General features: G+C 32.4%; 1 protein-coding gene across 1 annotated transcript in view; it reads left to right on the forward strand.

Moving 5' to 3' along the window:
* Positions 1–14,095: 14,095 nt before the first annotated feature.
* The window catches only part of LOC124532752 (very-long-chain 3-oxoacyl-CoA reductase-B), a 39,862-nt gene continuing 35,363 nt past the window's right edge, over positions 14,096–18,594 (forward strand). The window contains exon 1 of the mRNA XM_047107808.1: positions 14,096–14,379. Coding sequence (XP_046963764.1) covers positions 14,226–14,379 — 154 coding nt within the window. The 5' untranslated portion in view covers positions 14,096–14,225. The remainder of the gene's footprint in view (positions 14,380–18,594) is intronic.

Here is an 18,594-nt window from a genome sequence, read left to right on the forward strand (position 1 = left end):
GAAACCCCTAATAATTAAACTTACGGAGATAGAGCTACTTTGGTTCGAAAATATGAATTTTGAAAAATCCCTTCTTAGTGCATCTCTATGACACTTAAGGCATACATGTGCCAAATTTCAAGTCTCTAGGTCCAGTGGTTTAGGCTGTGCGTTGTTTGTCATTCAATCAGTCACTCAGTAACGGAACGGTTTTATATATATATTGATTTTTTAACATAACGTAAGCGGAAGGAAATATATCTTTACATAGTATAAAACAAAGTCGCTTTTTCTGTCCTTATGTCTCTTTGTACACTTTAATCTTTAAAACTTCACAACGGATTTTGATTTTGTGTATATAATACATGAACAATATAGTCAAGAAACACTTATCATTTTAGAAGTTTGCAATGTGGTGTCGTAAATAAACAAATTCAGCGGGTCGATAGTAATTAAATATTAAATGATGTTAAAAAAGTCAAAAAGATTATTACGAGTTGTTGCATGCTCTGATTAACTTTGACATCGTGTTAGACACAATAAACACACCACGTAATCCTCCTGTTGGGACACAAAACATGTGTTAGAGATCGCTAGCCCCGAATACGGTGGTATGTCATTTGATTCTATATCAGTAATTATACAACATTATGATTATTTGAGCTCGTCTAATTTTAATAAAAAAAAATTGTTGTGGCCTAAGTTACTTCTTATCTATATCAGTCATCTGCCATTGAAATTCTTGTCAAAATCGGTCTAGCCAGCAGGTTCCAGAGATAAGCCGGAACAAACAGACAGACAGATACAAGGACAAAAATGTAAAAAATGTTATTTTGATATATGTACCGTGTATACATACATACGCATTGAGTTAAAAAGGGCTATTTTCATATTACAAACAGACACTCCAATTTTATTATATGTATAGATTATAGTAATTAATTAATTGATAATTTATGAAATTATTTCTTATTTTAAAAATGATTGAGCGGTCATTATAAAACAATTGGATGATTGCGGGCATTGTAACAAAATATAGAGAGATTGGAGCATCATTGTAAAAAGTAATTTTATTTGGCTACTGAAATTACATATGTGAGGGATAGTATAAAAAATGGAATACACGTGTACTGATATTAGATATAATATAATAATAATAACAGCCTGTAGATTTCTCACTGCTGGGCTAAGCTCCCTTTGAGGAGAAGGTTAGGGGCATATTCCACCATGCTGAGTTGGTAGATTCACATGTGGCAGAATTTCGTTGAAATTGGACACATTCAGATAACCCGCAATTATCGGTTAAGATCTACGCATTCTACCCACTGGGCCATCTCGTCTCTTTATTATTAGAAATTTCGTATAAACATGATATCGATATAAAAAGCAACATAATTCACTTATAAATGAAATATGAATTAAAATTGTATTATTTTATGTAATCAAATAAAGAAAAACCTGAAGTATTATGAATAATTGAAATTCACATAATTGTAAAAATATATAAAAATTATAAAATGTTTAATTTAATTAAACATTTTATAATAGATTGTAGAAATTTCAAGTGTAATAAAAATATTTGAACACTTTCAATCAAGAAAAGTAATTGCCGTTCTCAGTGAGACTGGGCTTACCCTGGATGCCTTTATTAAAGTCGTTTTCAAATTATTGAAATGGTTTTTGGTGTCGCGATTTTACACATAAAATCAATTCAGGCATATATAATTAACTAAGAGGCTTCATGGGTCTTAGGCAAAATAGATAAAAAGCGGACAAATATTTTTTTTTTCTTTTATATTGTGACGTCAAAATAAACAATAAAAAACTCTTTAAAGGTCAAGTCTTACGTACGTACGAATACATCAATAGTTGGGATATACTTATTTTCGTACAGAAAATCGATAATCAATATAAAAAGGTTTTAAGTGACATGGTGAGAGTAGATCTAATGTAATAAGAGTCTTTATAGTAAATAATTAAATATAAAATACTGCATTTAATGTAAAACAAATCGAAATTTGAAAAGAATTGCTGATAAGATTTAACCGTAGTCCAATTTTTAGAATTGAATTAGGCATTTAGTTTGAATACCTTCGCCAAGCTTACTACGCATAACATTAAAAAACAGTATGACCACAATATATGCAGTCATTTTCTGCCTACTGTATTTTGTGAGCTGTGTCCGGCATCCATGCTACATACAAAAACATATGAGTACATATGAGTTTACGGCTTTTAATTACAAACCAATATCTATTTTTATATATTCGCTGGCAAGTCACATCCAGCAAAGAATTCTATATCATAGGAACGTAGAATTAATTAATTGTACCTAAGCCACATCTCACAATGAGACCCTCTTCAATCTTGCCTGTGTAAGGCCTTTCACCTTAATTTAGAGGGAAATTCCTTTTAAGTGACTTTTATTGCAAGCAACAAAGATTCCTGCGCAATTTACAAGCAAACAAATGTAGGCGCTTATTTTTTTTCACAAACTTTTGCTCGTTGCCGTCATTTTAATGTTCTCAGGTTGGGCAGTATTTTCTTGCCGCGTGTTAAGAGGGTGATAAATTTTGAAAATATAATTCATACTTTGTGTTGTTTCAACTTTCTTACTTTTATTTCTTTTTTCAATTCAGCGTATCGCTGATTTCTTTTATCTGCCCTTTATTCGTGTTTTAAAGCGATAAATATAAACAGCCTTTGGTGTACTTTTTATGTTACTTAATTTCTTGAACTAAGTTTTTGTATTTTTAATGGCTTGTATTGTTTCAAAGGTCGTTAGATCGTTTGATATAACTTTTATTCTATCTACGTTTATAGAAAGTATTTCATTTTATATTACGAGATAAAGTTCGTTTGAATAGTTCAAAGTTTTTGATTTTCAGAAAAAGGGATGAAAGACAATGTTACAAGTTATTCGAAACTTAGATTGATTGATTTTACTAACTCTTGTCTTTTGATTGACTTCAAAATGTCTTAGAGAAAACCAAATACTAACTTAATTATATTTTTTTTAATTTAAATTATAAAATAAAAACCCAGGCAAGCATTACTAAATTTTGAGCTCGGTGGTGTCCTAGTTCAATGAAATTCTGCCACACGATAATCCACTACCCCGAAAAGTTGGAGTAGCGTGGCGAAATACGCTCCTAACCTTCTCTTCAAATGAAAGGAGAGCAGTGAAAAATTATTATAAATTACTTTATTAAAAAAATACCTTCAACATAGAAGGGAGGGTTGTTGGAACCTTAACAGTTTTTTAAATGACGATTCAAAAGTGCTTGTAAAAGCATTGAATACAGTATATTTTGATTGAAAAAAAAAATGTCAAAACTCATTTCCACTGATAGAAATACGGACCGTGATAATCTAGCAACAAGACCAACAACTATATAACATATACATAACCAATCTTAAAAGCAACAAGTGCACGTTACAAAATCCCAAACATAAAACTATAACCAATTTAAAACAAACGTTAATCGAACACACAAATATGATACATATACATTACCTTTTCAATAAGATATTACTATAATTTTATTTAAAAAATCTCACGTACAATCCTATCGAGACTCATTTGAATCCCAACAGGTGAGAGGGCGATGACAAAATTCCCTTTTAAAATTCATGAGGCGAAATTGATGCTACATTCGTTAATAATAGCGTCGAAGCAATCAGTAAAATTGATTTTACGTCGTTTATATATTAGGTTGGCAAACACGCTTTTTTATATTTGAAAATTCTCAAATAAATGATTTTGCTATCTGTCCCTATTTATGCTTAGATCTTTAAAACTACGCAATGGATTTTGATGAGTTTTTTTTATGTATAGAGTGATTCAAGAGGAAGATTGTTGAACTGAAAATTCAAATTCATTATCAAACAAAAATTCATCAAATTCAAAAGTCATATTAAAGAGTCCATAAAAATCGACTTTTAAACTTGTTTATTCGACATTTTCTTGGAATCAGAAGTATTGAAAAATTTAAGAAAAGGAAAAAAAAAGTATTTAAATGCTTATTGTTTTTCAACCGACTTCAAAAAGGAGGAGGTTATCAATTCGTCTGTATTTTTTTTTTTTTATGTTTGTTACCTCATAACTTTTTACTGGGTGGACCGATTTTGATAATTTTTTTTTGTTTGAAAGGTAGTGCTTTCCGTGGGGTCCCATTTTAATTTTATTTTTTTCCGATGATGGTATCCGTATGAAAACGACATAAGTCTTAAATTTGCATTATGTAATTTAAGGGTAGTTTGGTGAAAGTTTGGTAAGATTCTGAGTATAGGATCCATGACAAATTAAGGGAACGGAACAATTCTGAGGAGCACGTTAGCAATACTCGGTCGAATCTTTTATTTATGGGTTACTTGGATATTTGATCACCTTCCGTAATGTGGTTATGTTCATGTAATTGTCATAATCGAATATTATAATCAACTAGCGACCCGCCCCGATTTCTCACGGGTGTAATACTTATACTAAATATACTAAAGAATTTGTTTATTTACGACATCACATTGCAAACTTCTAAAATTGTCAGTGTTTCTTTCCTAAATTTTTCATGTATTATATACACAAACCTTCCCCTTGAATTACACTATCTATTGAAAAAAATCGCATCAAAATCCGTTGCGTAGTTTTAAAGATATAGGGACAGAAAAAGTGACTTTGTTTTATACTATGTATTGACGGAACTCCTAAACAGCTTACAGTTAGGGTGCGATTTGGGGCAGAATTTCTTACTGTCTTTAATCAAATTTTGTGTATATGATGTGATGTCATATGATGTACGACATATAATAGTTCTTTTACAAAGTTTTTTACTGAGGTCGATTACAGCTTTTTCGAGGGTGGTACCTTGTAGTTTATGCCGCATGACTTATTAAAGCCGCATTTTCGAAAGTCTATTTTTGCTTTATTCGAAAGTTTCTTTTGAAACTGTCCCCGAAGTAGTTTCTGATTTATATAAATGGCACGCTTAATCTATCCATATTTAGAAAAAAATGTTAGTCTGCATCAGCTTCACTTAAAATCACAAAAAGAAAAACCGACTTCAAACAAAACACAATTTTAAAACAAATAAAAATGCACTAAAAAGTAATAAAAATAATTGCATATTTAACATATTTTTGGGAGTCCTCCTAGGTAAAATGAAATGAAAAATATTATACTAATTAAAAGTCGATTTACGATTATATAATGTAGTTATAATTATTGCTATATTTGGAGTCGGTGTCAGCCAACCCTATACTATATCTATCAAAAAACAATACGAGAATACTTTAAGAAATATGTTTCTTACTAATTAACTTTTATACCATATTATACTGAGTCAATCAAGAGGCTCGTATCCCTTCTTTCTCTTGATTGTTGAGGCGTGTGCCCGTGGCTGACACCGGCTCCAAATAAAACAATAACTATAACTACGTTATATAATCGTAAATCGACTTTTAAGTAGTATAATATTTTTCATTTCATTTTACCTAGGAGGACTCTCAAAAATATGTTAAATATGCAATTATTTTTATTACTTTTTAGTGCATTTTTATTTGTTTTAAAATTGTGTTTTGTTTGAAGTCGGTTTTTCTTTTTGTTAAAATTTTATTTATTTTTATTTTCTAAGTGGCCAGCGATTGGATACTTCGAATTACAAAGGTTTTATTTACTCCTGATAAATATTTTAAAGCAAAATTATATTTCCACATTTAGTTGCTAAGAAATTCCTCTCGTTACATAAACAGACAATAGCATGAAACGCTCTGAGGGATTGTGTTGTGTATTTACATAAAATAATAACATAACATACTAAAACCTTCTCCGAAACGAGTTGCATCTTATGTCATAAGCTGTTTAGAAGTTTTTGAGGTATGCAACACTGACAAAAAATAAGTTAGTAGGTATATTAGTATGGACATGATAAGATAGCAAATTATTTAATAATCTATGGAATTTCTCCTAACGTATCACTAGGTGAAACAGATATATACTCTTATATATTAAGGAGTGGATATAAAACATAATTTATTTATAACAACTATAGAGCTTTTCAGATTATATGTTGTAGGTATGCACATATGACTATATTTGGGTGGAAAAAAATGTGGAAACTATGATAAATGGTCACCTACAGACATTGGCACATTCACTTACCCATCAACAAGGAATACAATAATACTTAATATCGGTGGCATCAAATCATATTGGCAACAATGGCTACATGAAAAAAACAATATCAACGCTAGTTATGCTATGTATTATATAAATTTTGACCGCCCCTGGGCAAAGTTAGGCCACAGTCCACACTGGTCCCGTGCGGCATTAGACCTTAAAGTTATATATTGCTGGCTGTCAAGTTTTCTTACAATTTATTATTGTAGACTTAAAGTCAGCAATTTATTTTATGCATTATTAAAAAAAGCCTCCGTTCCCATTGAGGAGAGGGGTTGGAACATTTTCCACAACGCTGTTCCAATGCGGGTTGGTGGAATGCACATGTGGCAGAATTTCGACGAAATCAGACACATGCAGGTTCCCTCACGATGTTTTCCTTCACCGCCGAGCACAATATGAATTATAAAAACAAATTAAGCACATATACATAGTGGTGCTTGCCTGGGTTTGAACCCGAAATCATCGATTAAGATGCACGCGTTCACGCGTTACTGGGACATCTCGGGTCGTTTTTACAAAATGATAATCAAATAAACTGGACAAATAGAGGCCATCTCAGGTCATCTCATTAATATATATTTGAGGATAAATAACATAAGCATTCATTCACTAAGCCTTCAAATGCCGATTTGAACCGAAATCATCGGTTAAGATGCACGCGTTCTAACCACTGGGTCATCTCAGCTCTTCTAAAAAGTAATAATAATTGCACCAACTAAATTAATAACATATCGAAATGGCAGATTATGAGGATTAAGAAAAGAAAAAAATAAGTTCTCGTAACACACATACATTTAACTAACTCAGAACCAAGACATACCTAAAATTGGAGACAACTTATATATTTCTACAATACCATATACTAATAAAACATAAGAATATATTAAACATAAAATTGCATTGGTAGATTTTTGTCTATCAATAAGCAAGAGTATCTCGACATAGATATCGAACACATACTAATGAAATTGAATAGAATTTCATAACCAATGAACTTTTGTGCCTTTCATATTAAAAGGACCGATAGAATGACCTTACATTAAGTTCTCTTAGTCGTATGATAAGAGCCTATGAATTATACAAATGTACCACCACGCCTAAACATTTCCCCATAAAGGGTCTTTATTGCGTTAAAACGGATCTCGAAATTGCTATTACCGATTCGAAGGCATTGTCCCTTTTATATATGCTATTACGGTACATTCTATCTAGCGAGTCTATTCCAACCCATCTTATACTCCAGCGGTTAGTGTTAGTTATTTATAAGAACTATTTCACAGGGAATTATTAATGTGTAATGCTTGGGTCTTAGTTCTTAAAGTACTGTGCTTGATATATAAATAACTAAAACTTCGTAAGAAAATCATTACTTGTATGGTATATAACAACACAAATTAGACGTGGCATCCAAATTCAAGAATAAAAACGATTCCTGCCGATTTACACAAGCAATAGAAATATCTCCCTATCGCGCCATTTGACGCTATTCGTCGCTATAGATTCTCGCGTCAGTTCAACCCGAGAAAGCAAGTTAATATAACTTGAATTGTCAAATTGACGAATAGGTATATTAGGTTATATGATATTACGAGTTATTACGTTTAAGTAAAGATCATATTCACATAAAAAAATAATTCGGATGTGATCGGTTTTACGAATTTAGCCGATGCTACATCCATTTGTGTTTCACTATATCCAAATCTCAAAGATATTTTGGTGTTCATGAGAGCTCTGAAATAATTAAAAAACGAAAAAATATATTCCAATATGTTTGTAGGTATTCATAAAATTTTGTGTTTTATGTTCTAGGTAATAATTCCATATTTACTAAATATTTGACTTTGATAAACGTGTAAAGTTCGGTTAGTTTCACGAAATTTATAATACTATTTGAGTTAACAAAATATATAATATTTCAAAACACATTTTTTTGCAGTATTTTACCTTGTATCTGATAAGGTCAACCTTAAATGATTCTAGTAGTAATATAGCTTATATATTTGCAGGACTTTTCTCATACGTAGATTTTTTTAAATGAAGGTTGAAAATAAGCTATCAATATGAGTTAATTCCGTTTCAATTTGTATAAGCGGAAGTTAATGGTAATGAACTACTCAAAAAACATATTTCTTTAAAGTACTACTTTGAATAAAAGTGTTCACTTTCTTTTTATTCCTTTCATAATTTGTACCTAAAATACAGTTAATACTTATATCAGAAGGATTCGATGCTTCGTAACAAATAAAAAAAAAAAACAATACTTTTAATATACATAAGTATAATAAAATAATGCCGGGCTAACCTATCGGAAACATTCTCCAGACACCCATATAACTTTCTTGAATGTTAGAGTTTTTGGGTAGCTTGTGAAGCCCAACCTTTTTTTTTAAAAAAAAAAACGCTTTACTCGATTCCCCCACGTAATGGAAAGTGGGGTGGTGTGTGGGACTCCCCGGTTTCCTGGACGCCGACTGCGCCAAGGTCCACCGGGCCTACCCACTAAAAAACCAGCGGTACCCTCTCCGTGTTTCGGCGGGCGCCACGGGATCGCTTACGCCTGCTACCATGACGCCCTGACGATCGGCCCGCCTATGCGGGCCTCCAACGGATTGCAGGGTGTGTAGCCCTAGTTCTACCTCAACTAAGAAAAACTAGCCATGTAACGAAGAAAGTCCATATAAATTCATGTCTTATTAAGCCTCTCAGATGACGTATAATTTGTTTGTTTAAACATTAATCGCCAATTTAAGCAGCTTAAGCGAAGAATTTTTACAAAACGCTTCCTTTAATTGGGAAGCACAAATCTCAATATTGATTTAAAAATACCGTTTTTCTAACTCCCAAAAATTTCAATACAACTTTTAATCCCCTATTAATGGATTATGAATTCTTAAAAATCCATCCGAGGTTTTTTCAAAATTTTCTGTTTAGAAAATTCACCGTTCACATTATGTTTTATGTAGAATGTCATCATTTCAAAATATTACTTTGCGGTTTTAGTATATGTTTTGTAAATGTGAGAATTATGAATATATCACGTCAAAGAATTCAAACAGAACATTCTAGACGAAAAATAAGTCTCGAATACTCCTGTGAAATTTTTTGCTTCTCGCAGCATTAAGATCAGTGGCTACACTTGGGCCATCAGACGTAATCTTGGATTAAGGACGTATTTGTGATAATCCCTCACGACTCTGCCTCCCGATACAATCAAATCCGATATTTTTATGCTCCAAAGATCTGGATCACTTGTGTAGTCCAGAATATGCCATCGTAAAAATAAAAGTCATTATTTACATCGCCTATGCGCCACCAACTTTGGGAACGGAGGTGTTTTGTCCCTTGTGCCTTTAGTTATACTGGCTTACTCACCTTTCAAACCGGGACACAATAATACTATTATTTGGTTAGGATTAGGTTTGTATTGCTGTTTGTCGGTGTAATGGCATAGTAGCATTGATAACTCTGCAAGTGCGTACTGACTCTCTTTTTGTCTGTGTTTATATGTGTTTTTCATGATATTTAACTCTAAATATGAAATGGCAAGCAGACAGCCGAGTGCGTCTTAACCAAAGATAACGAGTTCAAATACTACCGGTATGTTATGTGCTTAATTTACGTTTATAATTCATCGACGATCAAGGAAATCACTGTCATCATCCTCCTGCCCTTATCCCAATTTTATTTGGGGTCGGCGCAGCATGTCTTCTCCTTCCATACTCCTCTGTCAGACGTCATCTCACAAGTAACATTCTTTCTAACCATATCGTCTTTCACACAATCCATCCATCGTTTCGATCCATCAGACGACCAAGGCGTCCTCTACCTCTATATCCATCCACATCCATGCTCAAGGCCTTCCTCACAATATGTTCCTCATTCCTCCGAATTACATGCCTATACCATGATAGCTGCCTTCCACATAACTTCTGGGCTATCGGTGTCACTTTCAAACTTCCTCTTATGTACTCATTCCTTACTCTATCCATTCGCATAACACCACACATTCCTCTCAGCATTCTCATCTCCGCAACATGCAATTGTCTTTCAGTCATCCCTTTTGTAGCCCAACGCTCTGATCCATACAGAACAACACTATGAACCTGGAAATTTGATTCCTATGAAATTCTGCTACGTGTGTGTGTGCAATAAACTTCATTTGTTCTGCCTGAAAGGAAAAAAGGTTTTAGCTCATTTGTGGTCTATTACAGGCTATTACAAGAAAACGGCGATAAAAAGGCCAAATCACACCTAAATCAATCCCTACTTGTAAACGTATATCACAAACAAATGGCAAGATCTTCTTTAAATTGTTATGTACTTTAAACATTAACCAATTTACAGGAATACAGTGCGATGATGTTTTAAATTTCCTAGGGGAGCTTTCAAACATCAACACTTAAGAAATAAAAATGCTCAAGCTAAAATAACTTCTGCTGGAACTTGGAAGTCAATATCAATGATTTGATATATGAATATATGCATCATCAGAGGAAATATGAAATGTTGAAAATATAAACGCTTTTTTACTTTCGAAAATTGGAGGTGGAGTAATCATATGAGCAAAGAATCTTGTACTGTAATTATTATTAATTTACCCCGTAAAATTATCATCACACTTGACTCAATCCTATCTAAACACTTTAAGCTGAAAATACCTTTACTGCAATTCAACATTGAAAGGGCTTAAGTATATGACAATATAGATAAAAATATTTTCTTTATCTTCCAGGGTCGAGGCCTGAAAATCATTACAAGATTTTTTTATTTGACTGAGCACTTAGGTGCTAAATATTGGTATAAATTGTGACGAACAGCAATAAGTTATGTGCTATATTTTTATTACTGTAACAATTTTAAACGAAGTCTTTTCAATTTATCAATATTTACAACTAGTAATCGCCCGCGTCTTCGCTCGGGTTTTAGGGTGTTGGTTGTCATGTGTCAGGAAAAAAAGTGGCCCATGTCTTTTCTTGGAGTTCAACTTTGTTTCATACTAAATTTCATTAAATTCAAACACAGACAGACAGACAGAGTTACTTTCGCATTTATATAATATTAATAGACCAACTTATTAAGTTAGGCTTAATTATTCTTGTAAAATATTATGAAGGCATTTTAAACGGAGTAATAAAAACCCTTCGTTATGCATAAAGCGATCAATACGACACAATTTTAGAAGGTCATTTTACATACACTTGGTGGTAGGGCTTTGAGCAAGCCCGTCTGGGTAGGTACCACCCACTCATCAGTTATTCTACCGCCAAATAACAGGACTCAGTATTGTTGTGTTCCGGTTTGAAGGGTGAGTGAGCCTAGGTAGGTGAACTTAGTCCAAGGTTGATAGCACATTGAATAGTTAATATTTCTTACAGCGTCATTGTCTATGGGTGATGGTGACCACTTACCATCAGGTGGCCCATCTGCTCGTCCACCAACCTATACCATAAAAAAAATGCCATAACTATAGCAGCAGGTCTAAGAAACCAGATCTTAACGTTTGTGTCTGATGATTGCAGGTTCTGTATTTGAAGGTCGCAATCATATTTAAGCTATGCAAATTGAAATGTGTTATTATTATATAATTTTATTTATCTACTATTTGTCGCCTGCGGTTTCGCTCGCGTTTTATGAGGTTGTCATGTCTAAGAAAAAAACGTAGCATATGTCCTTCCTCAAAATCCAAGTTTGCGTCACACCAAATTTCATCAAATTCTGTTCATTGGTTTGGACGTGAAAGAGACAAACAGACAGATAGAGTTACTTTCACATTTATAATATTAATATAGATTTTGATTACTTATCAATCATTTTTACTGTTATCAGTATCTTGCTTTTTATGGTTAGCGGAATTATTTTAACAAACTTCTCTCTTAGGGAGTGAATTGAAAACATTACTATCACAAAATTAACAAGTATCAACTTTAGAAGCTAATTAAAATTTCCCAGCGAGTAAGGCGCTCTTATCATACAAGAGAGATAGCGATTTTAGGGCAAAAAAAATCGATTAAATTCTATTCGATCTGAATTAAACAATTTTAATACTAGATAATATATTAAATATATAAGTTGATATATTTATTTATAATTTTCCGAAACTTGGTCATTGTGAAATCGAACTCATTTGTTTCATATCTCACTCCGTTCGATGTGAAATCCATGAGATCAGAACTAGCTTATTTGCTTTCCGAACGAGAATGTTCTACCATTTTTTTTCACCAGGCTACTAAGAAATATTACTTTGCATAAATGGCTGTCATATAAGCTAGCTATCATTTTTTTTTTTCAAAAATGGAACTGTCATATAAGCTAGCTATCATTTTTTTTTTCAAAATTGGAATCGCTTAATTCAATTTTTTTTTCGAATCGCGTCTGCTCCTTCCCTTACAGCAACCTTAAGTATTTCAGCTCTGAGACCCGAAGAAGTTACTGAGTTAATAACTTTCATAACATTTCTGAAAATCGTGTAAGTACAATGCGACTTATCACTGAAAGCAATCTATTAACTTAAGTAAGTTTATTCTACTTTAGCTATTCGTTAGTGTTGATTACAGTTTTAATTAAGCACTTAAATAGTTCAAGTATTTACTTGTTCTTTTATTCATAGTAATTATTAATATATAAGAGTAAAGTAACAGACTGTAAATTTTCCACTGCTGGGATAGGGCCCCCTCTTCCATTAAGAGGGTTTGGAACATATTCCACCACGCTGTTCCAATGCGGGTTGGTTGATTGCACATGTGGCAGAATTTCGATGAAATTACACATATGCCGGTTTCCTCACGATGTTTTCCTTCACCGCCGAGCACGAGATGAATTATAAACACAAATTAGGCACACACATATTATAGTGGTGATTGCCTGGGTTTGAACCCGCAATCATCGGTTAAGATACTCGCGTTCTAACCACTGGGTCATTTCGGCTCTTTTTTACAAGATGATAATCAAATAAACTGGGAAATTGAGGCCCTCTCAGCTCATTAATATGTATTTGAGGATAAATTACATAACTATTCAATCAGTAACCCTTAAAATGCCGATTTGAAGGGTGAGTGAGCCAATGTAACTACAGGCACAGGAGACATAACATCTTAGTTCCCAAGGTTGGTGGTGCATTGGTATTATTTTAGCGCCATTGTCTATGGGCGATGGTGACCATCAGTACACTAGTGATAGTCTCGTCTGCAATCTATACGTTAAAAAATTGTAGTCCCGAGTTACTTTAATTTTTTTTTATTTCGATTACTTATTGTGTTGACCCTTTTACCTTATCTTTATGTTATGTACCCACTGGTTTTTAATGTAAATATCATTAGTATTGAAAATCATTATAAAAAACGGTGTACATTTCAATCCACTAAATAGACTGAAGTGAGTCATAAAAATGTAAATTAATTAATGAGTAAATCTGGATTATTATTTTTTTTATAATTTTATCGTTTTGATTATGATAATTGTTTATTGACAATTTATTTTTTTGTGATTGAGAATGGCATACAGTTTACACTAAACACATAATTAAAATATAACTATTTGAGTCTACACGTAATATCACAAACACAAACAGAAGCATTAGATAAAAATTTTAGTAGGTAAGTACTTCGTTTTTAATGAAAAAAAAAAAAATAACAGAACATATTTATAATTAACGTTTGTTTGATAAATAAAAAATACAATTGACTTACTTGAAATAAATAAAACCAATATTTTTTTCGTAAAAAGTACAAATAATAATTCAATATTTCCTTTTTTCAGCAACATAACAATTTTAGGTTTAATAACATTTCTATCTTGTACTATTTGTTTTAATGTAACGTGCCCAACTTGCCCCTCATAATTAGCTGTGCGCGTGTGAAAGAAATAGCGCTTTATTATTAATCGCCATCTCTTTTCAATCCGGAAATATTCTGTTCTTATCGTACGTGTTCGTTCGAATCGCTCGATGCGCAAACTTACTTTCTTCGGACGTCAGTACGCATGCGTGAATTGTGTCAATTGGTAGTGAGTGAGCGGTCTCTAAACATAACCTCAATTTTAACAAAGTGAATTTGTAATTAAATCTAAAATAATGGCTCAATTTAATTACTTAGAAAAGATCGGTATATTTTTCTTGTTAGTTTTGCTTTATTATATCGTTAAATGTGTTGTTAATTTAGTTTATACTTACGTTATTGGACCGGCAGTCAACAAAGTGGATTTCAAATCAAAAGGAAAGTGGGCTTGTGAGTATTACCTAACATTTTCTTTTTTTAATTTTTTCGTCATGTTCGTGTAATACTTATGACGATTTTGCATAGAATTGTTTTCGTATATTATATTATTCAGCTTTTTCGTACATATGCAAAAATATGCATAGTTACCGATTACACGATGTCACGTTCATTTGCAAAGGTCGATCAAATTGTATAATTAAACACGTTTTGATAACACCTACTCCATTAAAAACATTACTTAATGATGATTTATAAAATATTAAAAATAATTTAATTATTATAAATCATCAATATAATTGATGTGGTAATTAACTACTAAAATTATCATTACCGAATAATTTTAAGGTCAAAATATAATATGCAGTAACGTCTTTTTTATCTATCTCAAATAATTACATAACCACATATCATAGTTATGTTTACAGTCAGATAAGGTTTAAGCAATAATACGATTATCAAATGATTTTTTAAGCATTAAAGCTATATTTATTATACATACATAATTTTCAAATATGGCGCCTCAAACTGAAATAAATTTACGTATCGCTATGGTTACTTATTTGCCTGCTTTAATACAGGTCAAAGAATTTTAAACGATGACTGTCCAAAAATAATATTTATATATTCGTTTTGTTTAAACGCGACGTTCATGATACATATTAAATGGAACGGTGTCGCTGAACGTGAAAAACTTTAATATTATGGTCGTAATGAAAAACGCTTTCAAGGACGTATTAATCAAATCATGAGGGTGTCGTCCTACCGATATCGGTTACGATGGTTAAGGGAAACCAACTAAACGCGCAGGATAATACGTTACAGTGCACAAGTATGCATGTGTGTGTGTGTAAACACAGTTGCACTCTATTCCCTTACTCTCATTATCCGATGGGACTATTAGCAATACGTGCTTTCCGAGGCACGGCAATGTACTTTCATTTTCAAGACTTCGGGCTATTTCTGAAATATTTGAACGAAAAACTTATTAACTTTTTATCGGCCCGACTTGAGGTTTTGTGTCTTTGGGATTTGGGTTCAAAGCTGTGTATGTGTGGTCTTATATCCAGTTACGGCAGTTAATATCGTATGTATAATGATGTTTTATTGTCGTACTCGGCACACACACTACATAAAGATTTATAACGATAAAATGGATTTTTTTGTTTTTAATTACATTGTACGGGCGTATTTTAATTCTTGGGAACTAAATGTAAAGTGATCGCTACAAGGTATTCGTGTAAAAAACAAGCACGATTAAACTTTTTTGTGCCTGTGTTTCCGCCTTCGCACGTCATTATAATACAACGTATTTGATTAAAAGTAATATTTTTGTTGTTTATTTAATTCAAAGTCGTAGAGACTAATTAATCATTTGGATTAAAAATTGTCAGACAATTAATAGAGGTTGATATCAAAATACAAATATTCTTAATTTCAGTAAGTTCTTGCGAGGACAATGTTTATTTCCTGAATGGACAATTTTAGTATAATTTAATTATCCCAAAGTATGAATCTTTATCAAATTATACAATATTTTAAACGTTGTGTGCAAATAATAATACTCTTTATTATTATTTGCCTTTACAATGCGTTATATTACGATACGATTTATATTAATTATATACCTATGTATATCTCATGTTCAATTTCTCTTTCTTTTTTCTCGTCAATTAACGTATATGAAATCGGTACATACGGCTTGTTGTTTATCTCAGAAGATCAAAATAAACATAATGAGATGAGGTTTTATTATTATTAAAGAGCGCCATCCATCTCTTCCGTCATCCCATCAGCTCGAGTCATCATCCTCTTTCATGCCAATTTTATGTGGGGTCGGCCATCAGCCCGAGTCTCTATGTTATAATAATTGCAACTTAACTTACCTAGTTTCAACTCTCTAAGTTAGATGCATGTTAAAATAAGCTCCAATAAGAAACGTGTAAAATAAGGTATTATCTTGAAGTGTTTTAAATATGTTTGTTTTTTCATATGTTCCAAATAGTAGTACTAAGATATAGACATATGTATATTAACTTTTAAAATGTTACCATTATGAAAGTAGATTTCTATAATTATCTACTAATAACATACTATTATAACATCATATAGGGTTAAAATTTAATTGTTTGTAAGTAGGTAATCTCTGCAACCAATGATGTGATTTTATTATCCCAGCTAAAATAATCCTCATAAGAAATATATTTACATATATCATATTTTTGTAAATACATTACACCTGTGCTGTGCTGTATAAAAGGTCGCTAGTAATGTTTATTTTAATCGATTTAAGTATAAATATTTCAAGCATTGTCAAAACGATCTAATTTCGTTTGAACGAAATGAAGGAACAAAATTGAGCAATGTTGATAAATCTCGACGATAACAGTGATAAGGGTATCGTGATATTATCATTCAAGTTGTCGGAAAAGGGCGAGAGCTATTTCATGAGAAATGAATACTTTTACCCGAGAAGGATGTTTAGACATTACGTATTTGACAACTTCGTATCAATTCATATCCTAACTAATAAAATGAATATCATAGTATGTTTGTTTCACTTTTATGTCTTGAATACATGAACGATCTATATTATCTTCAAGGATACATAGATGGACAGATTGTGATAGAATACCTAACATACATATATACTATTTTATATTTATATTATAAATGTGAAAGTGACTCTGACTGTCTGTCCGTCGTTCTTTCACGACCAAACCGCTGAACCAAGTTAGGAACAACCAAGAAAGGTCATACATACACATAAGGCTACTTATTTTGCCTGCCACATGACAACCAACACTCTAAAACGCTAGCGAAGCCGCCGACGACTTCTTCTAGTATTACATATTCAGAAGTAATTCAAGCTAATTTTATTAAATTTGTCATGAAACAAGCCTGAACTCTGAGGAATGACTTGTATGCCAAATACCTAAATATTTATTTATTTAATTGAAAAACATACAGCCGTTGATAAACAAAATAACAAATGTTTAATAACTATTAGGCCAATAACAGTTCTTACATATAGCACCAAAGAGACTGAGAATGGAAAAATGCCAAAAATAATAACAATACACATAAAACTAAGTATCATTAAAAAAAAACCGCCAATGAGACCACATGTTAAAAAATTAAAAAGAGAAAAAATAAGTTAAAAAAAAAAAAGAAACTGTCTTTACAAACATTTCTGACATGTATCGCTTAGCATTATTATGCTTTCTGCAGAAAACATCAAAATCTTCACAAACTTCAATAAGCTCATAAAGACTAGCAGAGGCTCTTATCAGAAAAGAATTGTTGCCTAGAACGCAAACAAAGCAGCGTGCGATCACGAGTTTAAGTATATTTTACATAAGTTTCATATGCGAAATTGCAAGATATAAATGGTACAGCCGTCTATAAGGGTTGACCCTTGTGTGGGTTTTTCTACTCTACTATTCTACCGCGAAACATATACAATGTGTTTCTGAGATCCGGTTGTCTGAGCCCATATAATATGCCTCTTTTATTATTAATATACAATGGTTGTAGAAGACTTGAGGATTGATTTGATTTCTTGCGGTTCCAATGCATATGAACTAAGGTGAGAGCGTTTTGTTAGATGAGAGTGAGTTAGGTATTTCCGAAGAAAGAGCCGATATGGCCCAGTGGTTAAAACGCGTGCATCTTAACCGATGATTACGGGTTCAAGTCAAGGCAATTACGATTGAATTTTCATGTGATTAATTTTTGTTTAAAATGAATCTCAAGCTCGGTAAAGCAATACGTCGTAAGGAAACTTGCATGTGACTAATTTCAACGAAATTTTGACACATTTGTTTCCACTAACTAGCATTGGAGTACCGTGGTGTAATATGCTCCAAACCTTCTACTCAAAGGGATAGGAGGCCTTAGTTAAACAGTGGAAAATTTACAGGCTATTAGTGTATGTATGTAATATATGTGAAGCAAGATGTGACCCGTCTTGACTTTGTATTAAGCACAGAAATTTATTAATATTTAAGCGTCAATAGCACCATGGTTTGCCGCCTAGCGATGTAAAAGGCGCAGAATCGAACCTGATCCTTTGGGCTTTGTCGTATCCACTCCTAACCCCAGTGATAAGCTTAAAAAGACGAGTCAATAGGACTATTTGTAATTTCTTCATTAATTTGGGGCATTTATAGAGTTTATTTTTTATAAACGTCGGCGTCGTGTTATTCGATCTTGCAGATGTTGATA

This window comes from Vanessa cardui, chromosome 10, assembly GCF_905220365.1.
Source record: "Vanessa cardui chromosome 10, ilVanCard2.1, whole genome shotgun sequence".
Classification (NCBI taxonomy): Eukaryota; Metazoa; Arthropoda; class Insecta; order Lepidoptera; family Nymphalidae; genus Vanessa; species Vanessa cardui.